Source organism: Nestor notabilis, unplaced genomic scaffold, assembly GCF_000696875.1.
Source record: "Nestor notabilis isolate BGI_N333 unplaced genomic scaffold, ASM69687v1 scaffold3799, whole genome shotgun sequence".
Classification (NCBI taxonomy): Eukaryota; Metazoa; Chordata; class Aves; order Psittaciformes; family Psittacidae; genus Nestor; species Nestor notabilis.
Window position 1 is genome coordinate 9,818 of NW_009944867.1, and position 27,480 is coordinate 37,297.

At 38.0% G+C, this 27,480-nt stretch overlaps 1 protein-coding gene across 4 annotated transcripts in view; it reads left to right on the plus strand.

The window, feature by feature from the left end:
* NUMB (numb homolog (Drosophila)) overlaps positions 1–27,480 on the plus strand; it is a 34,914-nt gene that overhangs the window by 5,234 nt on the left and 2,200 nt on the right. The window contains exons 2-9 of one of the 4 annotated variants that reach the window (XM_010022612.1): positions 7,109–7,183; positions 12,421–12,453; positions 17,825–17,899; positions 19,855–19,995; positions 21,481–21,682; positions 23,942–24,244; positions 26,056–26,205; positions 27,056–27,199. In XM_010022612.1, the coding sequence (XP_010020914.1) occupies positions 7,109–7,183; positions 12,421–12,453; positions 17,825–17,899; positions 19,855–19,995; positions 21,481–21,682; positions 23,942–24,244; positions 26,056–26,205; positions 27,056–27,199 (1,123 nt within the window). The remainder of the gene's footprint in view (positions 1–7,108; positions 7,184–12,420; positions 12,454–17,824; positions 17,900–19,854; positions 19,996–21,480; positions 21,683–23,941; positions 24,245–26,055; positions 26,206–27,055; positions 27,200–27,480) is intronic. The other 3 variants (XM_010022614.1, XM_010022613.1, XM_010022615.1) reach the window with 3 other exon arrangements.

A 27,480-nucleotide genomic window follows, 5' to 3' on the forward strand; every position in this document is an offset into this window, starting at 1 on the left:
TTGCTGTGTGCTCTGCCCCACTCATAGCTGCCCAGTTGTCCTCTTTAGGTTTAGAATTAACATTGAACTTTATTGCTTAATGTCAAATTTATAACTCTCATGTTAAAAATAAGTTCTTATTTTTAATCAGTTTATAAATACAGCTTGAATGCCATTCTTCTCCTCCAGACCAGAAAGACTGGTACTCAGCACAGGTAACTGGCTTTTGTTTAGTGTTAAATGCACTTCTAATTTGAAATAATAGTAGCTGTGAAAGTTTACCAGCATGTTGATGCTGAAATGACTTTAAGTCAGCCATGTGATATTTTTGACTATGAAAGCTTGAGATGCTTGAATAGTCTTTGGAAACTATGTTAGGTATTTTTAAGAAGTTAATGTGACAAAGCTGCTCATTTCTGAGATGTTGCACAGCCTTACACCTTAAACGCTACAAATCCCTACCTCTTAAGGCATGAACTGATTTTAGCAATGCACAATAACCACTCCTATTGAATGCTAACCAGCAGCAAGCAAAAGTATGTTTTTAAAACGCTGCAGTATTTTACACCACACTAAAAAAGCTTGAAGACAGCTAATTATAAAAGAATGGTGATTATAACAGGAGGTTTGAGACTTGTCTCCAGTATATTCCTGTGCATTTTTGTCACAATTAAGAGAATTGTAGTGCAATTCCTCATCTTTAAACTTTTCACACTTGTGTCCAATCTCTTGTTTCAATACCCTTGCAAACAAGAAATTTTAAATGAAGCTTCTTACTCAGTTTTCAAAACTCCTGTCTTTGGCCAAGGTCAAATTTTTAAATTGTATAGTAAACTTCAAGTTGTTTTAAAGATATGACTATTATTTTTTAAAACCATAAAAATGATGTGGATGTCCTTGCAGAAATACTTATTTTAAATGTGATTTGGGTGTTGGAAATAAAAAGTTCTTGTTGGGTTATACTTTTTAATTTTGGTTGATTTGTTTTTTAAAATTAGGGAATTTCCAGTGTCATAAATGGAAATGGTATTTTTTGCAGAACTTGAAGAAGAGGTGCAATGTGCACCTGTGCAGTGAGTTTAAAAAGCTTTGTGCTATCAACACTTGATTTTCTTTTAATTCTTTTTTTTTAAAGAAAATTTTAAATTTATTTACTAATGCTGAATTCCTGGAAAAGTAAGAATGGCACATCAGAGTGAATGATTGAAAACCTAAGTCAAACATGTAAAGGGGCCAGGAGAAATGAAATGGTGGGTTTGAGCCTCATCAAGGGAAATTTAGGATAGACATTAACAGCAGCTAAGCAAAACAACCTCCCTTTCTAACAGTGAGGCATTTAAGCTACAGATTAGGTCTACCCTATTGATCTCCAGTTACAGCAATGTCATAATACTTCAGGGCTGACTTCTGTGATGTAGATGTGAAAGTAGACCCTGCCTTGAGGCAAGCGCTGTCCTATATAACCTCCTGAGTTCCTTCTCTGCCTTGTTTTAGGGATTTGAGAACATGAAGAATATAGCATTTGTCTATCTGGGATTGAGCTTTGCTACTTCATATTCAAAAGTCCTAACTGGAAATGTTTGTTATTCCCTCACAGTGGTGTTTCTGTTCACATTGATACATATAATACAAGAACTAGTGAGTGAAATGCACAGTATGACTCTTAGGTGGGTGTGATATGAACAGACATGGAGAACTACTGGTATTGATACTGCTTAGTTTTTAGAGTCAGATTCTTTTGACCCGTGCTATTCAGGGACATTTAGCAGTCATAGGCTTTTAACAGCTCCTGTTTTGGGGGGTTTAACAGATTGATGAGACATTTTTATTTCTGATGACATAGAGAAGTGGAAGAAGTTGGACCCTAAGGACATGGGTAGCATCGTAATTAACCTGTAGCAGAATTAAGCTTAGTTTGTTTGTTGATGCTTAATTACGGATTTTGTCTGTGCTCTAAGTAAACATCTGTTTCAAACCAATGAATTATAAAGCAAGAGCATGGGTGTGAGAGAGAAAAGGAATAAAGTAATTGAACATTGGAATGTAAATCTTACAGAAGTCAGCGGAAAAGTAGCTCAGCTTTAAGATGAATCCAGGCTTTCTGGATTTAAGATTATGTCTAGTTGCAAGACAGCATTTCACTGTGAAAATGGAGCTCAGGCTTTAATTCTTGAGGATACCAATTCCAGAAATATATGTATACATGCAGATGCCAAGTAGTTGGTCTTACTGTTACAAATTACTGTTACAAATAATACCCCAGTTGTAGAGAGAATAGTACTTACACAGAGAAAGAATGTCACTTGGCTTTAGGAGGAATACCAGAAAAATGGTGTACTTCTGTCTATGGCAGCTATTTCCCTAGAATGGGACACCTTGGCCAAGACTTACAGCAAGCTCTTTTTCTGGATCTGCCTAGTTTCAATGTAATCTGAAGAACCTAATCTCTTTCTGCAGACAAAACGGGGCATGTGAACATCTGCTGATGCAGAGGAAACTTCAGTGATTTGTGTAGCTGTGTCGATTTGGAAGGGAGACTGTAATAGTGTATTACCGGGCTTGAACAAACAAAACTGGCTCCATTGAGTTGTCCAGGTGGAAGGAAATCTGGTGAAGGATCTTTCTCTTTGCCAGCTATTATAGTTGAACTTTGAAATTTTGAAAACTGAGTTAGCTGAGTATTTGTGAAAGAAATTAAAACAAAGAACAAACGTCAGGGCAGTATTTCTTGTACTAGGACACGGATAGTAGGTCTGTTTTGTTTCTGACCTGATACATCACCCCTTAATGTTCTCTTAGGAGCAATTTCAATGGCATGTATTTGGGGGGAAGCAGTTAGGACAGCTTCACCAGAACCACTTGATATGCTAATATAAGTTGTTCAGTTTTAGATGAAGTTGGGAAAAGTTTGAAATGTTGGAAAAGACTAAATTTTCCCAAGCACTTCTCAAGTTCTAAGGACATTTTGCTATGTGTCAGTTTAACTTCTTCCTGTGCTGAGTGCTTTCTGTTTGACTTGAAAATGATACTGAACACCACCATCTGTGAAAGAGAACATAAAACTCGGAGGAGAAGAACAAAAGGGGTTTGGATTACTTTCTGTACCGTCACCTCATCACCTTTTTTTATTTTTTCCCTGAAAATGTTAATATAAGCAATACTTCTGTTTAAAAATGTTTGTGTTAAGGGGTTCTCCAACAGCCCCTAAAGTATTTTATTTGGATTAGAGCTCTTATTTTATGTTACTTTGTATGTGGAACTCTGCCTACAAGGATTTTAGCTTTCTGTAAAAAGCATTGATGGTTAATTTCTAGTATAACGATTAAATCTCTTATAGAACATCTTAAGGCTGAGAATTGCTGATGTCATGACTATCATTCATGGGTTGCTATGGAAATTAAGTAGGAATGCATTCAATATTAATACTGCATTCCTACTATGTGCACTTTCATGATGGAAAAGTACTCGCTTTCTCCAGGAATGCTAGCTGCAGTGATCCCTGAAATAAGGACTGCTCTTTGTGAATATGTCTGGGGTACCCTCTTCCTTACTGTTCTGCAAACTCATCAGCCACCATGGTACAGCATATGCAGTTCACATAGATTTTGTGCACCCAGTAATTATGTGTCCCAGTCCTTGAGTGTGTTTGTGGTAATGTGCTGTAGAATCATCACAGAATAGTTTGGGTGGGAAGGGACCTTAAAGATCATTAAGTGGAAGGTGTCCTTGCCCCCCCTACAATGGTTGCTCAAAGCCCCATCCAGCCTGTTCTTGAATGGATTTGCATGAGATATTACTTATGTAGGCCAAATTGCTGCCCAGGCATTTCACAGTATGTTCTTCTCCTTTAGTTAGAAAGGGAAGAGTTTGGTGGTGGTTTACTTTTGTTAAGCCCTGAATTCTGGACTTAGGTTTAACTTGCATATCAGGCTCTAAGTAGCAGACCGTGTCTGAATCTAACTAGCAGCTGTATTTTCTTTCTCTATTAGATTTTGTAATTTTATTCTTAAAAAGCTAATGCACTAATAAGTTGATCTAATATTTCAAATTTAAGGTTAGGTTGTGATATAATCACAATTTAACACTTCTGATTAAAATGTAAGGGTATTAGAAAAGGTCTCAGTCTGTAGCAGAGCTGTTTGCCAAGTTTCTTGAAGAAATATTTACGTCTTTGATTACTACCCATTAAAAGTCAGATAACTGTTATGGCACTGGTTAAATACAAGGAGCCATGTATACCTACTCTCAGCCTGGTGGGGGGGAAAAAACATTTTTAGAAATAAGCCTAAAGTCTTGAAAGGGGACCTGCTGCATAAGGAACACTTGGCTAAAAAAAGAGGATTACAGCATTCTGATTATACAGTTGAAAGCTATTTTTACAAGGAAGAAACTTAAAAATACATTGGTACCTATAAGGAATTAACACACCACCACCCCACCCTAGAAAAAAAAAAGACTTTTGACACTGCCTGTAAATTGCACAAGGCCACTGATCCTGATAGCAAAGAACTTCTGGCTATTGCAAAAATAGTGCAATGGGAACAACAAGTTTTTTTTTATGAAGGGCTTAAAGTGTAAAGTGAAAGTGCAAACAAAGCACCTTTTGTCCTCTATATCATAAAGAAGTATTGTGTGGCAGTGTAATTTCTTTTATTATTCAGAATTGATTGATGCTCAATGAAGTCTGTGGATTGTACCCCTTTGGGGTGCATAGATGTCCTTGATATGTGCAATGAAGTCCCCATTCACCGGAGTGGAAGCAGTATTGAAAACTGCAGCTGAACTTGCTGTCTCTGGCAGCAGTGGCATGACTGATTGGTAAAAGTTGGAGCATGGGACTTGAATAGAGGTTTGGCAACACAGGGGAAAATGGTTGTCTGTTTTGGAGTGTGACATGCGGCAATATTTACCCTGCTCTGCTTCTCCCTTTTCCAAGCAAAAGGCAGGTTGCCAAGTGCAGGGACTGAATGGTTTGGATCTTCAGTTGGAAACATTTTGCATGCGCTGGGGTAAATGAGATGTGCAGACAGCTCGGGAAATCTGAAAGTTTCTTTATACTTGTATGATGCTTAATGGTCATGCAAACTAGATGGCTCATTCCGTACATACTTGTCTCTTTCTGTCCTTCATAAACCTCAGCTTTGTTCCTGTCTATATCCCTTCCTTTATAATGAGAAGTTGACAAACTTTCCTAAGTTACTAAACCCGAAAATTTCCCATGACAAATATGCACAACAATAGAATTTCTGCATCTCTGGTATTTCCAGAGGTGTCACAGCAGAACCAAAGATCCATCTGCTATAGATGTTGATATAAATATGTACTTTCAGACACATAGTAAATACATGTTTAGTTGTTACTATTTGTGTATTTTTAGGATTAAAATTTTATAGTTTGTGTGTGTTCTGGAGAAATTAAGATCTTGGCAAGTGTTCAGCAAGCTCAGCTGAGGGAGTACAGTTGCTGTTTTGGCAGCTCCAGCATTCAATTATAAGGCTTCAGCCTCACAGAGCTCGTTTTGGAAAAGCTCTAAAGTGTCAGATCTCTTTTATTTACCTTCTAGTTTCTATGCAATTTATTTTTCAAGCTGTTCTCCAGCTGTGAGGAGTGTTTTAAATGAAATTCATGCAGAATTGTTCCATCCAGATTTACTTTGTTTTAAAAATGCCACATAGGGAGATTCAATGTTAAAGCCCTCTCTCGCTTAAGATCTTTTAAATCTTTCAGCAGTTTAATGATGTGTAGGGTTATACGTAGTCTCCTTTTTTGGAGCTTCTTCTGTTGCATGAAAAAAAATTGATTATCAAATTTTTATTAATTCTTTAGAACAGTCCTTGTTTGTCCTTTTAGTTGAATCATTTGTTATTCAGATAGAGAGCTTCAATATGGTGTTAGATAGTGAAACCTTTTTTATCCATCTAGGTAAGTATGGTATCCTAATGAATGAAACAAAAACTGGGAGATTTCAAATAACTCATGACAGAATATTCTGTGATGGAGTGGAACTTCTCAGTAGATCATTAAACCTAAGTTTACCACTGCATTAAGTGACATCAGTATGGATTCTGATATTTTAAAACCGTTTCTTCACTCTAGCTAGTCTAGAATATAAATGTTGAATTGCAAACAGTTCTTAAAATGCCACGTAAATTGGGGTAAGACCACTTTTTACAAAGCTTCAGAAAGTTTAGTAGTTGTTATGGTTTTCTTCAAGAGTTAAGTACTTCGAATAAGAATATAGGTGTTTTAGAGAGCATTTCCTTCCCCTATCAAAAAGAACTATGATTGGAAAAGGTAAGGAGAGATTGGACAAAGTAGAGGGGGTTTTTTCCCCGCAGAATGTAAAATGAAACTATCTACAGCACCCTGAGCACTACACTGATTGCTTTCTCCGTAGGCTATTATTATTCTGGGCTGTTAATTTAAAAGCTTTGAAATGTGTAGTTTCTATACACTGTCATTTTGCTAGTTTATCTTAAGTAGTGCTTGCTAAGATGAATATGCAGAAAAGTGATTTTTTTAAAAACTTTTTATCAGAATGATGAATGTTTCAGTGACCACATAAGAGCCTGGTGGTGTAATGAAGATAAACAATTTTGGTTTACAATTTTTAAAAAGGGGAAGTGGGGAGGAGAAGGAGGCTTTGTTTGCAACACTGGAATTTATTATATTTGGACATGAACATTCAAATATATTTGGTTATCTTGCTATGTAGTATAATTAATTTTTTGATACTAAGTATATTATTATTCAAAAACAATTTATTCACACTCATCTGTGTATTAACTTGAGGTTTTCATGCTCTGTTAGTATAAAAAAGTGACTAAAACTCATGCTGTGAATAAGCAGGAACATACAGTTCTACATGTCAATTTATTTTTTTCCCCAAGTAAGGAAAGTATGTCTTTCCCTCCAGATTTCTAGGCGTATTATACTTTTCTGTTGATACTGGTGCCTTATAAATACAAAGTCAAACAATCAAACACAGGTCTCAAAAGAAGGCTAGCAAAGTGCTGTAAATGTCTGTCATCTCAGATGTACCAAGATGAATTCAGAGATTGGATTTTTAAACCCAGGGAGTTTAAAGAGCTTCTGTTAAGCTTTTCTCCCCCTCCTCTCTTTCCTGCAGTACTTGGGACATGTCGAAGTGGATGAATCCAGAGGAATGCATATCTGTGAAGATGCTGTGAAGAGACTGAAATCTGTATGTATATTTGTTTCTTGAAAAAGTTGTCTTTGGGGCTGTGAGTGTTACTGAAAAAGTCCATTCGACAGCAGTGCCCCAGCTGAAGACTGAACTTTTGACCCACGTTAGAACAGTTGGCCGGTTTGAGAGCACTGCTGCAGTTAGGGGGACATGCTAATCTGATGATGAGAGGGAGAGAGTTACAACTGTTCTTTCTACTTGCAGAAACTATTTGCAAAACAAATGTGTAAAAATCCTCTGTGACCTTTCAGACTAAGTTGGTACCCACATGGGACTTCAACCATTGTTTTTTAACAGTTCTTTCTCCCTCTCTCTCTCTTTTCCTCTCCCTCTCTCTTTCTCCCTCTGTTGCCTGCCACTTTAATAGTGACTTAATTCACCATTATTATACAAAATATTACTTGATTTAGGCTGCTTTTTTCCTAATGCACTGCAACATTCTAGTCATGCATGCAATAATCTGCTTGCATCTGCTCAAAGTGGCCTGAAGGCTGCCTAATTCTGATAATGTCATGAAGTGGGCTGCTCTTAGTTTGGCTTCTGTGAACGTTTGCTCCTGTACATGGCACTCGTTCAAAGCTCTTTGTATTTCTGTGGCTCATTTTGAAGAGGTTTTGTCATCTCCTTCCTGCAGTAGTAATATCACCAAATCCTGCAGAAATAGCAAACTCCAGAAAGGCAGTGATCGGTTTATCAAGGAAATAAGGCTAAAACAGCATAGAAAAGAGCACAAGAAAGGACATTGAAATTTGAAGTTTGAGTGGAGATAGAGATCTGAATCCTTTGCATCACTTCTTATGTGTCTACATTCTGTAGGATGCCTTTAGTGGAAGAAACTCTTGTATCCTTGCAGCTCAGCAAAATTACTGAAAGTACATCAAACACTTCTACTGCACCTTTGCTAACTTAAGATATCTGCCACTGGACATCACTTTTTCCTCACCAAATGTGAGAGCTCAGATGGCTTCCAACTAAACCTGTTCCTCCCTTCCTCCTAGCACACAACAGAGGATTATAGGTCATCTTTTCTGCCTTCTGTTGTGCTATAAAGTTTCTGAATTGGTTTAGTACTCTGATTAAAATTGAGTCTTTTCACTCTTTTCTCTCTCAACTAATATATAGCAACCTGTTAAAGCCACATCCCATCTGTTCCTATTCAGTCCAGCAGTGGTTGGTGATTGATTTTTATTAAAAAGGGCCACGCAAAATATAAATGAATTTCTTTATTCTATGGATTTAGTTTATGTAGCTAAAAGTGTAAGTACTGACCACATAATGAATTGCATCCGTTTTTGTCCCATTCTGGTTTTTGTTCTGTCAGAACACTTTCTATTAGCACACCAAATAACACTGCAGTATCTACTTTTGCAGGTTCTCTCATTCTCTTCCCTGGGGAGCTGTTCTGTGAAGTAGTTGTTTTCTAGTTTGGGTTGTTGGTTTTTTTATTTTTTTTAAATAAACTTTGAGCCTACAAGCCATTTAAGTGTAGCTAAGCACATAAACAATAAGCCGTAGAAAAAGCATAGCACCCAGTTTCTTCTGGAAATTCTTGATCACCTGAATTATTGATTCAAATGTCAGACTTGGATATCTAACTTTTACAGTGCTTTCTCTGGAAGTAAATAACTTCATTTCCTATTCTGTGCTATGTCATTATTCCAAATTGTGGATTACATCAGTTTACCCTTTCTCATAAATTCAATGTTTTTCTGCAGCTAATTTTGATTTCTTCTGCTGTTTGAAGTTTTTGATGTCTGCATATAAATAGGACACAAGTACGCATCTCTTGCTGTTTGCATTGTCTCCTTTGTTAGTGTTGGAAGTTGAGAAGCAGAGGTGAAATTCTCATTTATCGCCAGGTGGAAGATTCAGATTACTGAAATTACTTTGTGCAAGTTAGTTGCTAGACTCTGTCAGATCCAAGGTTCATTTGGAGCTGCTCATTGCAACTCAACCCCGGTCTGCCACCCCCAGAATGTAGATTTTAAACTGGTGGCATATCTTTAGGACTCTACCATTACTGAAAGCTCTTTTCTGTACAATACACTCTCTTACTTAGCAAAAGCCAAATGACTAGCTGATGTTTTGGTATACAAGGAATGTGATAAGAAACCAACTTGTTCTTTTGGTAGTCTCTTGCGTTCACAGTACCTGGTTATTTTGATGGGCTTCCTTGGTCTCGAAAGAATTACAGTTTTCAGCTGCAGAGCTCAAACTGGAAGACTAGCTTAGGAAAATTGAACTTCACTTTTCGTATGGTTGAACTACATCAAAATGTAGTTTAATCTTATTGTAGTTTAATCTTTACTGTTTTCTCTGCAGGAAACTTGCAGGTTTTATAAATCCAGTCAATAAAAATCAGAATTGTTCAAATATGTGTATCTTGTAGCTTCTGAAAATTAAGTTCTGTCATTACTTAATTTAGTAGATTTTTTTTTTCTCTTAATTCTTCCTCTCCAACAGTTAGCAGTTCATTTGAGGAACGTAAATCTGTTTTGACTAATGGATTTTTAAAACATTTTATGGGATTTGTCAAGAAGAATATAGAACAGTGTTAATCTTGAGTTTAGGAATAGTTTAATTTTTTCTTTGTTTTTTGAAAGAAAAGATGCAAACAAATCTTTGTCTCTTTATTTTGGGAAATAACCTTTCAGGTTTTTTTATTGCCAGCTTGTTTAATATCTTGTAATTGGTTTTGAGCATTGCATCTTGCAGAACTTGAAACCAGATGATGGTGGGCATTTTATTCAGGCACTATTTAATTGGCAACTGAGTAAAAGAAGCCACTTCTAGCCAGAGAATCCCTGAGCTATACCATATTCTGTTTTTATAGTTTTGTAGCACACCAACAATACTATAATGTGCAGTTTACGATATTGTTTAGAATGAGTGAAGACAAACTTGGGTTATGTCCCTGTTTTCTGTCCAGTGAAATGGCACTGAAGTCTCATTAATAGATCAGAAACCCATGTATTCAGCTATCAGTCTATTATTAACATGGGTTTATATTACCAATAGAGCTTGCATTTTTCCCTTAGTAGGGATGTATTGCTAACTGAATATATTTCATATCTGGTAGGATCCTTGTATTTTGACACTAAGCTCTGGTTTCTTCAGAACCATTACACTGAATTTAAAATATTTAGCACAAACTGGAAAATAACTTTGTGAGTGCCTTGTAAGTGTATTTGACCCAGGTATGGGAACATTGTATAAAGATATACTATACTCTCTCATGTCATATTTTGATTTTAAATCAGCTTTAGCTTGTAGTATTGGTTTCTAACTTGCCACTTTTTGTTTTAAATGATTCATTTGTTTTAATATATGTTCTTGTTTTAGCAGGTAAAGAGACAATTTAATATTTTAAAACATGCATTAGTTATCTCTAAACTACATTAACTTAGTGTTGTTTAAAACCCATTTTGCATGATGCCTTTTCCATTAACCTTGTCTAGTTTATTAAAAAAAAATTATCTTGTTTAACAAGCATTTCGCTGAGAGCAAAATTAACCATCACCTAAAAATGAGGTAGCTTCTGGTGAATCTCTTAGCTTTTGCTGTCTTTAAAAAGCTGTTATTTAGTCTAATGCAATACTCATTGCTCAACTTGGCAGCAGCATCCAACCCCTGCTCATTATGTACACAACACTGTGATTAATCCATTAGTTTCCCTCCTAGTTTTCATAATATCCTGTCCAAATACATAACCATTCCTGCCTCTAAAAATTAAGCTTTAAGCTGACTGAATTTAAGAGATGTTCTTTATACAGTATCTGAGTTGCTATAAGTATATTACAGATGCTCGGTAAAAAGCTCCATGGAAGGACATTGAGCAGAGAGGTACACAGCAACAAAAATCAGGAAATGCAAAGTCGAGATTGACACTCCCTTCTTAACTTTGTGTTTCCTGGCTTTTGTTGGCTTGCGTCAGAACCATAGCTTTGTTTTAAATATAACCTTGTTTAGCAATCAATTCTTGAGACACTGCCTCAGGATACTTGTAACAACATTTTTAGTGTAGTATTGTTATCAGCAATCAACAGGTTGGAATTGCACAATGTTAATTTGGGGTCAGGGGCTGCCACAAAGACCATCTCATCTGCAATTCTGCACCTCCTCCCTGTTAGTGCTATACCATAGCTTTCTTAAAAGTGAAACAATTTGGAAAGATAGCAGGAACAGCAATATGCTTTCTGTCAGCTTCCCTCCAACACAGTGCAACATGTGGCTCTGCTTGCAGAGCACCAGGCCTGCTGAAGTGTTCTCTCAAGAGATTGGTTTAGATCTTGCAGTTTTCCTTTCACAGTCTGGTAAGAAAATCAAGCCAGTAAACTGAACTGCATGCAAATATGCTTAAGATTGTACTGCCTTTTTTGTAAAGTGAATTGGGAAATCGGTGTAATTGGTTTCAGGCTGAAGAAATCTGGGGAATTGTAGTTGAGCTCTTAGTATCTTTGCACTTGCCTAGCTATCTGTCCCTGCCTGAGCTGACTTTAAAGGGATCTGTTCAGCCTGTCCATTCAGTTGTAGAATGAATATCTAGTATTTGTATGAATATTGTAGAAAGCCTTCCAAGGTTTAGAGAGAGTGAAAGAGGAAAGGATCTCACTTGTTTTAGTTGTACTGCAAGGTAAGATGAAATTCCTCACTGTACAGAGAAGACTGTATAAGATGTGAGGTGTAAGAGTAACATGTAAACCAGAGCAACAAATAAAAGGAATAAAATGAAGCAGTGTTTAACCCTTCTTTATACCAGCCATATGTGCTTCTCCAGTTTACAAAGCATTTGCTTTGTGGAAAAAGTGACCAATACAGAGCAAACTTGACTGTAATTCTGGAGTTAGAACTTTGCATTTCACAAGAGCCCATACAGTATTATAATTGTTTAACCACCATATCTGCTGCCAAGTTTGGTTTATAACCTAACTAAAAGGGACTAAACAAGGAAGAGTGAAAATAAAGTAACAACTTTGCATGAAATTGGGGCTGAGGTTCTCTTCTTTCCACCAATTTCAGGGCAGTAGCTTATTAGAATTGTGTGCGTGCCCTTTGATCTGCATTTTCATGGGATTATTTTCACATTTGCCTGTCGCACCTTCTCATGGATAACTCTAAAAACCCCTTCCTTTCCCTCCAAACCCTATTCTTGTGTGTGCTTGTTGGTTTGAAACCCTGGGCCATTTTAGCTACCTACAGTAATAGCGCTCGACTTGTCCCCCCTGTTCCTCCAGGAAAGGAAGTTCTTCAAAGGCTTCTTTGGAAAAGTAAGTTTAATGCCTCGTTTGTGCTTGCACTATAAGGAGTTACATCCCTGGTATAGCACCGTCATAAAATCAGGGTGTTGAGAGTCCCCTAATCCATTTCAGAATATTTGCTGCTAAAACTGACTTGGAAATATGTTGATCAAGCAAAAAATCTGGTTAAAAAAGCAACTTGAAACAGAAACTTAAATCCATATGGGCCGTATCGGAAATCCAGTGTTCTGAAATGATTTGGTCTTCCTGAAAAAAATGTGATTTTTCCTTTTAAACCCTTAAACTTCTGCCAGCCTATATCACCCGGGCAAATATCTGCAGAGCAGTTGGGGTCTGTGCCCTGTGCATGCTTCATGATCAGCTGCCTGGCACCATGAGTTGACCCTCAAATGTTAGCGCTGGGAGAAAGCAGCGTGCTTACACATACTGTCTCTTAAACCTTTCTTTTTTTGAGCATAGTCCTAATTCAAAGGTATATGAAGATGAGACCAGGCATTTACCTACTACATTTTTTTAATTGCAGCTCAACTTAATAACTAAGAAGTTCACTGTTCTGTCATTGAGGACAGAACCGGCACTTAGAAGTGCTAGGCAGTGCGTGTAAACCTCTTAAAGAGCTCTCTCTCTTACTTCTCATCTGTGCCCTACCTCTGCATTTAAAATTCCTGTAAAACGTTTTCCTTCAGTTTTCATACAGAGTTAGTGTAAGACATGGCTTCTGAAGCATCTTTTTATAAAATTAATCTTGGCTTAAATAGAAACTAACAGGTTTGTAACTTCCATCCATATGAAAGTCTTTTGGAGCATGTTATTCTCTGGTCACAGATTTGTTTTGGCTCTGCTTATGGAGTAAATAAGGTTTTTTTACCTTTCACTCAGATAGTGATGCATGTCATACAGGGTCAGCTGGCTTTTTCCCTATGATCTGGGAAAGCATGCATCTAAAGTGTCACAATGATAAAGTAAGAGGCTCTTACTTTTTAATTTATTGTTTTAGGGCCAAAATATTGTAGGTGGGAGATCTGCCAGATTAATTAGATCATTCCTATGTGCAAATGAAATTCCAGAGCAGGAGTTTATAAAGACTGGAGTCAAAACATACCATTCACTTCATAACCAAAAATGCTAAATACTATTTAGTTTGTTTAAAGCACTACCTCGGCCTGATCAGATACGTTAGTTCCCTTTCTGCTTGTTGGTATTAACTTATGTTAGGGTACATGAGAAAGCAAAGATGTAAAAGGACAGATATTTGCAGAGCACTTAATTAAAAGAAGTCAAAGACTGATTTTTATCTGCTAAACATTCCAGCTTCCCTATTACATCTTAGTTGCTTTTTTATGAAGTCTGGTACTTTACCACAGTATTGTAGATTTGCTTTGTCTTTTATTATAATATTTCACCAAAGAGGGACCTACTTCTTCAGCCTGTGAAGTTTTGTTAATTAGCACTGAAACCAACTAAATCCAGAGTATTCAGATATCCCCACAGCATCAGTATGGCAGTGCTTTTATTATGGCTTTGCCCTGCAATGGTAACCCCAGTCTAGGGGAAAACAGCAAAAAAGGGACAGCTGTTCTCTTATTAATAATTGAGAAATGCTGATAACTCTAATATCTTTTGGCTGTCGCATCTGTAATTTCTTTGCAGATGCTTTTCATTGGGATTAATTTAATGTTCCAAACTGCATAGCTGCTTAAAACACACTAGCAGCTTTCAAAGAGTCAGTCTAGACAGATTTGCTGCTTTCTCTGTCCATACTTTTCTCCCCCTAAAAGGTAAATCTGAGAGATTTGTGTCTGTAAATGTTCAAGTGTTTAGTATTGAAAATACTTTCTTTTGTACTTGAAATAAAAATGAGAAGTTTGTTGATAGCTCCAGGTTAGGCTTCTGCAGTTTTATTTTGCATATCATTTGCAATATAACCAAATCAACTGCCTTTTTAAGCAGGTCTTTGTATTTTAAGGCTAAAGCTTTTCTGTTGTAATGGATATTAGTACAGATTCAGTGATCTTTCATGTTTTGCTTCCACTGAATGCATGTATTTCTTGTCACACAATGTTTTATACAATCTGAAATGAAGAATTTTCTTTATATATGCCTCAGACTCCAGATAAATCTTTTTTTTTACATACCATTTCTTGGTCCCAGGACAGCATAAGATAGTCAAAAAGATTTGAAACAATTTAGAAGTATTTATAAAATGCATTTTGGGGAAACTTTAATTTTGCTCTGGTATCCTTAATACTTCATTTCCCACCTTATAATATGGGTGCTACTTATCTTTTCTTTTTTCTTTTTTCTTTTTTTCTTGTGGATGCCCATTTCTAGGGCATTGCCAGCTTGTCAGAGAGGTTTCCCTCATGTCCAGCCCACAGTGGTCCTGCTTTATCTTGAGTCTTTTAAGACTGATTCCTCGCCTGCTCTCCTGGAAACTTCTGAGGACTCTGAAATTGGTCCAGATAACGAATCTCATACTGGCACAGATTACTGACCTCCTGAGTGCTGAGCAGCGAGATTTCTATTGGGGCTGACTCAGCAGTGACAGATCAGGCTCCTAGGAGTCAGTGCCACACATGGCTCTACTCCAGCAGTGCTGTCATCCAAAAGCTCTTGAACATGAAGACAAGTTACTGATATGGATGTCTAGACCAGTCCCTTGGTAGCAACATTTAAGACCCACTGTTACAGTGGATATTGGCCATTTGCTGTGAGTCACCTACCTTGCAGTGCTTATTAGATAGGCTGTGATCCTGCAGTGGCATTCACTTCCCATCCAGTCTGATCTTTGTCCAGTGTGTGCCAGGAGTACAAATGCTCATATCTATTTTATAATCACGATTAACTTGGTGATTTCCCACCCATAAAGGAGCAGTACTTTGATTTATGTATCCAGTATAAACTGATTTGGAGAAATATGTAGGCAGAGCTAAGCTGAGGATTGAGTAGATAGGAAAATCATGTTGCCCAAGAGTAGAAGATGTGGGTTTGGGATAAAGACTATAAGGACTTACCCTTTGTAAGTGCTGTATCCACCATAAATCTAGAAGGAATTGGGAGATCAAAGTGTGTTTTGTTTTTCTCTTGGTGTAGCAAACCTACGTTTTATTGTCTTGTATGAGGAAGCTTTCATTTTCAGTGGGAGAGGAGGACTTAGCCCTTCAGCCTTTTCATTTTATCCTGAGAAACAAGAAATTACATGTCTTAGCTATTTCTGCATCCTCATTTGGTGAAACAGCAGGTGAGAAGTAGCTCTGCTGAAGATCAGTACTGCTTTATGAAGTACCCAGCTCAATTTAACTTGACTTTAATACAAACTTCAGGAACAGTTCGGTATTTCTGCAGAAAGAAGTTTTTATTGTTTGGTGGGGAAGAACATGTGTCTATCTTTCTAATGATGGTAATCTAAACCAGTTACCCGCAGGCATTGTCTTGTCTTGATTTTATTTTCTTGAATAAAGATTTTAAGACAATTAACACCTTTTAAGAACGTGGTACTCCTTTTTAAAACAGCTCAAGGAGACAGACTTCTAGAAACCATTTGTTTTGGGGATTAATAGGGACTTCTAGGCTATGGAAGCTAGCTGAGCATTGAAAATAGAGATTATATTCTGTGGGTATTGATATTTGCTGCCTTTAAGACCAAAAGTTAGAAGTGACTTTAAAGACTGCAATATTTTTTCACACATATGATGGCAAATTTAAGTACATCTTCCTTTGTGAATGATACAGGCATTCCAGGACCTGTCAGTTTTACTTTAAACCTTCTCTGGGGTATCCAGCAGGCTGGATGGACATTTAGAAACTTGCTTCTGCAAGCACTTCTCCATAGCTTGCTTTCATGCTGTGCTTATTTTCTCTCTTTTCTTTTTTAATCACTCTTCCATACAAGTTGGTGCCATTATGTGTTCTCACCAAGCTTTTTGAAGATGCTCAGGGTGTCATTGCTGCTTTGAAATTGGGACAGATAGATAGTTCCTCCCCAAAACTAAACACAAGTTCTGCCAGGCCTGTTTCTTTCACAGTTGGTGCTTTCGCTGAGAATGAAACCAATGCAATATAACAGGAAACTTTTCACTCTAAGATATTTCATTCTTACAGTGTTAAAATCAGTGTTGCAGACTTGGAACGTGGTAGTTTATGCTGGAATGTCCTTGCTCCATTGCTTGCCATATGGATATAAATTGTATACATCAGCAATGAACTATTAAAAAATAAAACCAAAATAATTACAGTTCTTGCATGAAGCCACTAGCAGATACCCTCTCATTTTTCTTTTTGTTGTTGTTTCTCTCTCCACTCCCTGCAGTGATCTGTGGTGGGTTCCATTAGTAGCCACAAAATATGTAAACCCAGTGATTGAAAAAACATTATGGGGAGAATATTTTGTTAGCTGTCTTAAAGAATGGGGCTTGTGAATTAAAGTAACACTTTAAAAAACAATAATTTTTCCAGTAGTAGTTCTGTGTAACAACCAGTAAAATTACGTGGACATCTTCTACCTATTTTTCTATTCAATTAATTAGTTTCAGAAGAATATTGTATCAAGTGTTTGTACTGTTTTCTGTAACTTTCCCTTAAAAAGTAAACAGTCTAGGAAGAATCTGTAGTTTAAATGGCTCCTGAAGCCTTCCTGTGTTTCCCACTTTTACTTAGCCTCAGCTTGTGGCAGCTGAAAGTTCCCACAGTCAGATCTTGGATAAAGGCCAGACCGCTCCTCGCTGCGTCAGCCGGCCACGCACCATTGCTTTTTCCAGATACGCACCAAATGGCTAAGAAATAATACTTTTGTGCTTCTCTTCCAATATGTGACATTTAGCTCTTAATAAATAGTGGAACATGTTTGGATGATTTACCTTGGCATTAAGCTTATAACATAGAAACTGATGATTTTCGGGTGCTTTCAACACTGGTTTAAGGTGATGCCATGATTCTGCCATGCACCTATTGGGGCAGAGGGTAGGGCTGGTGGAAATACCAGGTAAGAATTTTCCTATGTTTAAACTTGTGCTGAAGAAGCTACCTGTGGTGTAACTCCTTATGAATTAGTGTCTTCTGACTCTTTAGTGGAATTCTTCACCCACTTGGTCAGTCTTGAATTCTTTACTGTCAGTGGATGAACACCTTATTTTTGCCTCCACCTGTGCTGTGCCCTCTCCCAATCCCCACAATGGGCTGTTTCTGAAATACTGGCTTTGGCTTGGTTCTTTGAATGTTTTGCAACTTGGATTGACTATCTGGCTTGGGGGACCCTACTGACCGTGGACTTCATCTACACTTAATATTACGGTTCTTGGAAAGGGGAAGCAGGTGGAGGTCTGATGCTGTTGGGCTAAAACTGTTGGTTTTTTTCTTTCTTTTTCTTTTCTTTTTTTGAAAGTCTGGGAAGAAAGCCGTTAAAGCAGTCCTGTGGGTCTCGGCAGATGGACTCAGAGTCGTAGATGAGAAAACAAAGGTTAGATTTCCCTGGACAAAAGTTTTATATCCCTCTATAATAATATACGTGCTATAACTTTAAAGGGACACTAATCTTTATGTTAATGCAAATTTTGGTGTTTGAAAGGAAGACTAAAGTGTATAATTAGTTTAATCATTTCTTGCTTTGTAAACATATGTGTGCCAGCTAATTTTCTTCTCTACTTAATTCCACACTAGTCTCAAAACGTTCCATAAAATGTGACAGGTAGCACAAACTTAGAATATTTTTTGTTGCATTTACTGGAAGAACCTTCTTTTTTTCTAATAATGTTCTGTTAACATTGAACTTCTCAAAGTCCCTTGACTTTGTTCTGTGCCACTGTAGAAGGCTGCAAGAGTAATACATGGGCAAACTCATGTTAATCAGTATAATTTTCAGGGCATCCAAATCCTAGAATGGTTCTGAGTGAACAATAGCTAGCTTCCAAATGTGAAATAGGGCATGTTGTGCCTTCAGACTCAAGCTAAATAGTAACTGAGTATAAAATTTGTGATTTCTGATTCTAATATCTAAGATGTTGGTCTGAAGTGGAAGACTAATGTATTTGTAGCATCCTTCTAGATTGTTTTATAATTTATTTTTTTTTATTGTGAAATAGCACAGTATGTACCAACAGGGTGCCTGTGTGCAAGTAGTAGCAAACAATTCTTGTTTTTATCTTGTGCAGACAATTAGAAATAAGAGCTTTAGCTGTGCCTCTATAAGCGTACTAGTATTTTAAAAGATGGCATGGCTGTTGGAACAATTTTAACTCTCATTAGTCTGAAATGAATTAATATTCATATTGGTGTCATTTAACCCTTACTTTTGTCAACCTAAAAGATGGTTTTTGCAAGTCAACATTGAGAAGCAGATAGAGAATTCATATCCCTCTGCAGTATGACTGCCTGTTGGATGCCTGCTCTGTGACTGCTGTTATGGTGTTATGACTTCATCAGAACTAAACTTACTGTCTCATAAGAATTCACTTTCTAATACAAACATACTGATGGCTGCATTCAGTCTACTGATTGCCTCATTTAAAAATAATAATACATGTATATTTTTAGAAATGTTGCTATGTATAGCTTTTAAAATTGAATTTTAATGAGTTGTTCAGATCCTGGAGGTTGTTAAAAGTATAGGACTTAAAAAGAGAATATGCTATTGCCTCCTGGTGGTTGAATACATAAGAACAGGTGCCGGTAATAACCACCAACCAAAAGAACCAAAAAAATATTGAAAGGTAGTTTTTAACAAAGATGGCATAGTTCTTAACTATTTCCTTTTTAGAAACACTTCTCACATCAATATATGGAAACAAATCATAGAATCATAGAATAGTTAGGGTTGAAAAGGACCTTAAGATCATCTAGTTCCAACCCCCCTGCCATGGGCAGGGATATCTCACACTAGACCATGTCACCCAAGACTCCATAACAGTGCTGCTGGTGCTTTTCCACTTGCGTCCCTGCTTAGCTAATCGGAAGATCAGATTTTGGTCTTTCTGTAGCACGTGCTAGACCTTGTCACGCTTGGAAGACCTCTCCTATAAGTTTCAGCATTGTGTTAACCACAGTAAAGATTTGTTTTATTGCAAGACTACTGGAGCTGCTGTAAAAATAAAATAAAACAAAATGTGAGCTCCATAGTCTAGAGGAGAGATCTTAGGAATTGTTTGGGTCCCTGAGTTCTTACATGGTGCCTTGGCACTTCTACCACTTCTGCCAAAGGTGGCTGGTGGAAGGTGTCATCTGTTCTTTTTGTTCCATAATGGGAATAGAATCTGAAAGGTGAATTCAGTGACAGTTAATTATAGTCACGTTAGGTTACCCTCTTTATACTATACCTCATCTTCTTGCAGTTGACACTGAAAATTACTTGTTCAAGTGTTTCTCCATATTTCCTCACATTTCTTTTATTGGGGGTGGGGGGGATTTTTTCCCCTCTAGGATCTTATAGTTGATCAGACAATAGAGAAGGTTTCTTTCTGCGCACCAGATAGGAACTTTGACCGGGCATTCTCATACATCTGTCGAGATGGCACAACGAGACGTTGGATATGCCACTGCTTTATGGCTGTAAAGGATACGGTAAGTTTAATGTGTGTGTGTCCAACTCACACACTCATTATGCTCAGAAAAATTAACTACCTAGAATATTGCAATATGTTTTGATGTCAGCTAAAATATTACTTAGTCCTTGAAAATTATTTTAGTCCTAATTCTTTATATCTGAGTTACTTGCTATCCCTTCGTGATGTCGTCTTGTGGAAAGAAATGGTGCCCAGCATGTGTATAAAAGGAATGCAGTCAGCCTCGGATATCTATAGCAGAAGGGAACTACTCTTCCAAAAATAGACAGAAGATAGTCTCATTTGAAAATGTATACAGAAAAAAACTGAAACATAATGACAGTTTTTCTAGGATAAAATCAGTGTGTAAATACAGACTGGTTATGAATGCAGCTTCTTGTATGTGAATGTTATCTTGAATGGAAAGTCATCTGAATGTTAAGGGATGAAGCTAAACTGTATTTAATTAGCATCCTGTTTGTTTTGAAGTGTTAGACATTTTTCCAGTAAAAGGTTTGAAAGTAAGTTACCTCTATCAGTCTCTTGCTGTGTAGACTTAAGTTATTTAATTGTGTGATCTGGTCTTTTCCTCATTCTGCTTTCTGTTGAATCCTGCCTGTGCTATACAAAACACTTGAAACCTCATGCAAGTTCTTGCATGAACTCCACATAGCTGCATGTTCAAAGCAATTGTACTTGACAATTTATCATTTTTCTTTAGAGAGAAACAGTGAAGTTAGAAATTCCCAGCTAAACTTATGTTAGAGCTGGAGCTTTTCTGTTTTCCTCTCTGAATAACAGGTTGATTCACTTACTGATTGCAATAGATGAGTTGAGCTACTGGTAGTAACAGCGCCTCTGACTCAACCGTAGCCACTCTATCAGCTGAATTGCTCGACTTCCTCCAACCTGAATTTCCTATTGCAGCTATTGGGTAGTGGATCCTTTAGATTTCACTGGTTAATAATGGAAGTGCTTTTCAGAATGCACTCTCAATACTAACTTCTGCATTTGGTCATGGTCATTAAAATGTGTAAACAGTAACCACTGTACTTTTAGTTTTCACCCTTGCACTCCATGGTGATGTCACCTCTGTAAACTTCCTCCATCTGAGAGTAGCACTTACCTGTCCGTTGGGACTTAACACCCGCTTAAGATGTGGCTTCATAAGAGTTCCTTTGTGCACAAACGTATCCAGAGGCAAGGGATCGGTGCAGGCATGTTATCACGCTAGCATCTTAGTAGCAGTTGAACTAAACAGATTATCCAACAATCCCTTTCATTTCTGGGTGGCCTTCTTGAACACTGCTTGTGCATTAGTGGTTGCGAGTCTTTATATTACAGGTTTAATTTTAGAGCCATACAAAAGGTGGCCAGTTACAGTAGTTCTCTTTAATGCCTTAATTAGATTCCTCTTGCAAAAGCAGGTTATCACGTTGCAATGCTTGAAGCACATGTACGTTTTTGTTCCAGTTACTGTATGATGCAATGTTGTCTTGTACAGGGGGAAAGGTTGAGTCATGCCGTGGGCTGTGCATTTGCAGCATGCCTGGAGCGAAAGCAGAAGCGAGAGAAGGAGTGTGGAGTGACTGCCACCTTTGATGCCAGCAGAACCACATTCACTAGAGAGGGGTCATTCAGGGTCACTACAGCTACTGAACAAGCAGAGAGGGAGGAAATTATGAGACAGATGCCGGATGCTAAAGGTACGGGGTGCAACTTAAACAACCGTCCGTAGTGAGCAAAACCAGCACTGAGTTGAACTGGAGCCTGGGCAAGGACTGAGGCTTAACATCCTTGCAGCATTCCCCCTCTTTAACCTCCTTATGTACAAATCATATTCCCAGACACTTGTCACTTCACAAGATGAAAAATGCTCCCAGATTTACTTGTGGTGCATTTTCCCACATCTCTTATAGGAAAAAGTACAAGTGGCTTTGTATGTTCAATCTGCTTCAGCTTTGTTTTGTCAGCCTGCTTTATGGCAGAGATCACCGTAGAACATACTAAAAAGCCTTACTAGAAAAAAATTGTAGAAGTATAGCAAGTTAGCCAGACATTGTAGTCTATATCTTTATGGTAAATGAACAGAAAATTATATGCAGTTTTCTTAGAAAATAATTCATTTTTATTTTCAAGACAGGTTACAAACTCTATGTATAGAGCTGTATTGCATGAGGGAAGAACAGACCAATCACAGTGTGCTTTCAAAAAAAAATAAGCTAAAGTAACACCCCCCCCAAAAAAAACACATAACTGATGCACTGTTAGTTACACTCAAAGCTAGTAACTGATTTGAGAGGAGTTGGTTTTTACTTCTTGGCCATTTAAAAAACCATTTACTGTTCTGAAATTCATGTGAAAGTAGAACTTTTTATTACAAGTAGTGAAGTTTTACAGCTAATGAAAAGTTAAGTATTATAAATATTGTTCATAGCCCTCTTTACAGTGGAGTTGAACTTTTGTTTCAGCGGGTTCCATAGCAAGTTTTATGTCGCCACTTGATTGCAAAACTTTAATCTTCGTTTTCATCATCCATCTGCTTGTTCCCATACATTAGTTTTAGAATGTGCTAAATGAAGCTTAAACACAAGGCCTTTGTTACTTGAGGGCATGAGTCAAAGTCTTGACTCAATGAAGGTGTGTGAAATCCTTTCCAAGAAAGACTGATTAGAAAAGTTTCACTTGAACGAGCAGCTGCACTCATGGGTACTGAAGCTTGCAAGACAACATAATTAGTTTCTCCTACCATTCCAGCTCCTCAGAAATCTCTAGTGTGACTCTTCTCCTTAACCAGACTTCTGGTTATTCTGTTGATGTGTCAACAAAAAGTCGTTCTTTTTCCTGAAATGTTTGGAAAGCAACGTAAGTAGAATAGGAGTTCACACCAGGATAGTGAGATTTCTCCTTCTCCCACTGTGTTCATGAGCTGTGTTTATTGCCCGCAAAGCCAATTCAATTACAACATGAGTGAGAGTTTTCCTAGAGATGGAAAAATCTCCATTACTCTTCTAATCATAAGTTTTATGATTTAAACTAGGCTTAATCCTGCATTTCTACCATTAGGTCTGGCTGACAGAAGCATCGTGGTGCTGTGAAAACCCTGCAAAATGAAGCAACCAACTTTAAGTTGGAGAAACTTCCAGTGCAACCAACTAGTGAATGGGTGGTAACATTACAGCTCAATTCAGCTGTAGTGTTACCATTTATAAATACATTTACCATTTATGTAAATAAAGCTTAAAGAAGTGACACAGGAACTCACTGTAAACATGCCTGGTGTTAGCAAGGCCTGTCAGCTCAGAGGCTGGACCTACCTTGCAGCACACTTCCATCTATCTATAAATGTGTATCCTGGAGGTGCTGGGGAGCTGCAACCAGAGCACTGAATACAGCATAACCTGTTAAATGCCGCTGCTACCTTTGGCCTGCTGAAGCTTGTGCAGTGTGTTTGGCTGTTGCTGCTGATTCTGCAGGGCTAGGAGGGTGGCCTTCAAAAGAAGGTCCTAGAGCTGGGTTCTGTTCCCTGTTGCTGCTGAGCTATGCCACCCTAAGCCACTTAATACAGTTTGTAGTAGTATTTTGGCCATAGTTCTGTGTGAGGCAAAAGTAAAGGTCTCAAACATGCAATACACTTTTCAGTCTTAATAATACATTAACTTCAAGTATTTCTAGAACTGTGGTCTCAGGAATAGCAAAAAAAATACATACATAAGGCCATCATTTGCTAGAAGTAGCTAGCCTTACTAAGTTTTGCTTTGGAGACTAGATGTGTGTGAAGTGACATTGTAAAGACAATGAAGGTATACAGAAGTGGTTTTTCTGCTGTGATACTAGAAACTCGTTTGGAAGAGCACTACTTATGCAAATTCCCACAATTTTTCTTATCAAAACAAATAGGAGTAGTGGCAGGCAGTTGAACACTACTTTGCTTTACTCTTCTAACCTCACCCTATTTCCTCCAGCAGTTGAAACAGAAGTGAAAACAGTAGCACCAGGTGCTGCACCAAACAATACTGCCCCCTCTTCTGGCTCACCAACCTCTCCTACTGCTGAAGTTGCTGCCTCTCTGGATAAAGAAATGAGCAATCCCCACGCTATTCCACGGAGGCATGCCCCCATAGAACAGCTTGCCAGGCAAGGGTCTTTCAGGGGCTTCCCTGCCCTTAGCCAAAAGATGTCTCCTTTTAAACGCCAGTTGTCTTTGCGAATAAATGAGCTGCCTTCAACAGTGCAAAGGAAGACCGATTTCCCCATGAAAAACTCAGGTAAAACTGAATGGTTCCAATGAAACATTACCTTAAATTGTGTCTTCCTCCTTTCCTTCTTTGTGGCTTCAAATAACTCCTTATTTTCTAGTAAATCCTTCTTCCTGCCTCATGTGGATCATTTCTCATAAACAAACATCACCATGTCAGAAAAATTCTGCTTTGGGAATAGGCGAGAATTTCAAATACAGTATTCACATGCAGAAGACAAACAGTTCTAATAACTACCTGAAATGTTGCAGCACAGCTTGAAATGCTCTAGGAATGGGTGTTGGTGAATTAGTAGTTGCTGCCTTTTCCCTCTGAGTCATTAAACCAGTTCTTCCACTTAATGCCAGGGCATTTTGAGAGACAAATCCCTTCAAGGCCTTAAGCGTTTGTCATGGGATCATGCCATGCTTTTCTGTGGTCTGTCCTTCTGCCTGTCTGAATTGCTTTTTGGGAGCAATGAAACGGCTTTTCACCTTGCATTAAAGAAACTTTACTGTTTAGGTGGTACAGCTGGCTGTACCAGTAATGCGTGGCACAATTTTCACATGATGGTAGTGGGTTTCTAGAGTCATCCCAACAGAAACACCTGGGGTACTAAGTACCTTGCATGATGTCCTAGAATCCCCATAGCTGGGTTATCCTGCAGGCCAACTGTACTCTCACTTGGCAGTACAGCTAGTTTTAGGCTTCTAAGCTTTAAAGTAAAAATTACTGTGGCAAAAATCAGCAAATCCAACAAAAATACCTAGTCTGACTTCTCTTATAAACCTTATTTGGTGACTTGTGCTTTAAAACCAGCTCAGAGTTTATCAGTTTTAAACTAATAGTGCATTACTCACTAGTGATACTCGCTGAGCATGCTGCAATCTGAGTTCTTCATGATTCAGAACATTCCTGATGCATGTTCCCATGTATGCCGCTATCAGTGCTGCTTACTGTCGCACCACATGCACTGTATTGGAATATCCCTCAAAGAATCAAATTTTGAGCATGCCTCACCCTGAATTTTAGATATGGTGCATGTTGTGTCAAGACATCTTAACAGGTTTTGTACTACTTGTGCTTAATTTGCCTGCTCATGTCAGTTCTGTGCAGTGAAGGACTGATGATCAGTACTTCTGAAAAGCAGTGCAATTAGTAATAATGAGAACATCTGGCAAGTCAGCAGTTTTACTCCAGATGTTACTTTGTCCACATTATGCTGATACTTGGTTTAAAACTGCAAGTCCATTTTATTTGAGCTTTCAGCTTTTGCTTTTCATAGTTCTACCACAAGAGCTAGGGTTTTCAGCTACTGCTGAACTGAAGCAATCAACATTCTTACTCTAGACTTAACCTGCTGCTGTGCATTGCTGTCAGCACATTTAAACTTTATCTAGTTACTGTGGAAGTATGTTGTTGGAACACTTAAATCTATCACAAGTATTTTAATTTCAAGGAGTGCCAAATCTTGGTGCCAAATCCTTGATACGTTTAGCACTTCAATACTGAAAGATTTAGATCTCTACTGAAGCTATAGAAAACCCTTTTATTTTCTGAAATGAACATCCTCTTGCATTAGCACAGAGAAGCAGTAAAAACTGACTTTAAATCTGGAACACTGATCTCCTTGCCCTCTTGACTTAGTTACAAGATACACTGATGTGTTCTATTTCAGGTCAGGTCTTCAACATTAATTTTAAAAAAAGATGTCATGCAAATCAGTAGCAGGAACATCCAGAACAGAGGGAACTAATCACATTTCAATTTCACATTGGTAGTTGTAAATTGTTTCTGTATCCTTTAAACTTCCAATTGAATGAATTTTATATACATTACAGTCCCTGAGGTAGAAGGGGAAACGGACAGCATCAGTGCCCTGTGCTCTCAGATCACCAGTGCTTTCAGCGCACCATCAGAAGATCCTTTCTCTTCGGCCCCCATGACAAAACCAGTGACAGTAGTTGCACCACAGTCTCCTGCCTTTCAAGGTTTGTGATTCGTGTGCTGTGGTCATGCTTGATGAGGCTTGAGTGCACATAACATTACTTTCCAGTAACATGTGATCTTAATTTTTTGTGCAAGTCCTGTTATCAGTATTTTGGGGGAGTGCATCATGCTTTATTCATCTTGTCTATTTAGTTTGCCTGTTTTCGTTTTTAACAAAAAGTTCATGCACCTACCACACGACAGTTACGTGTAAAAGGGACTGGCTTTGCTATAATGGCTATTTTAACATTTTGCCTCCTGAACTGCAAAAACCTTACTAACTGTGTGTCACAGGAACCAAATCCCACAAGGAAAGAGATTTTGTGCCACCGCATGATTACTCTTTTTCACACAGACTCTTAGGCAAATTGTGGAGAAATGCTAACTATACAACTTAGAGCAGCCTCTAATCTTCATTTCACTGATATACTCTTATACAAGTTGTGTGAAAAAAGAACCTCTCCTTGTTAAATGCAGTTATGGTTACTTTGTATCTAAAATCTGCTCTTCTTTTGAATCTGAAATTAATCATGCAGTAACTCCTGGTGAGCTGTATCTCTTCTCTATAAAACCAACAAATTTACCTTCACTTGGTCATCAGAACTCAAGGTCTCATCGAATACATAAAAATCCACCATCCCACAATTCTATTAACAAGCCTTGGCTTGGTGAAATGGAATTTACTAGCTTTATTGACTGTCAGTCCGATTTGGCTAATTTACACAAACTGCTGTCATGTGGAAGTGTCTAAAGTTGTTGTATGTTGATAGGTATGACATGGCCACTAATATTCCAGTCACGTGCATGCCTTGCATGAATTAATCACACTGATGTTGTCTGCTCCCATTTTAGTTAATGGCACTGCCTCTGCCTTCTGTGTGCTTGCTGCTAAACCATCCCAAGCTGCTGTAGTGTCCACAGCTATGCCAGTTCGTGAAACCAATCCTTGGGCTCATGCTCCTGCTGCTAATACTGGAGCTGCAGCCATGGTTGCTGGTAAGATTGGAACTAGATCCGGTGCATTGCTATGAGAACTTGGATCAAAAGCATAATTGAGCCCTTGAGGCAATTGTCAATGGCACTTAATGGCAAGTGGAAGGAACAGTAACAAAAGCCGGAAGTAGTAGCCTTCTGCATGAGTGGATGGAGGGAAGCGATGAACTCGCTGGTTCTGGGTCTGTAAGCTGGACTGAGTCTTTCTTTGGCAGCATTTTAGAAAATCCAGTGATTAAAAAGGAAGTAATAAAATAGTGTGTATTTGGGGATGAAGGGGAAAG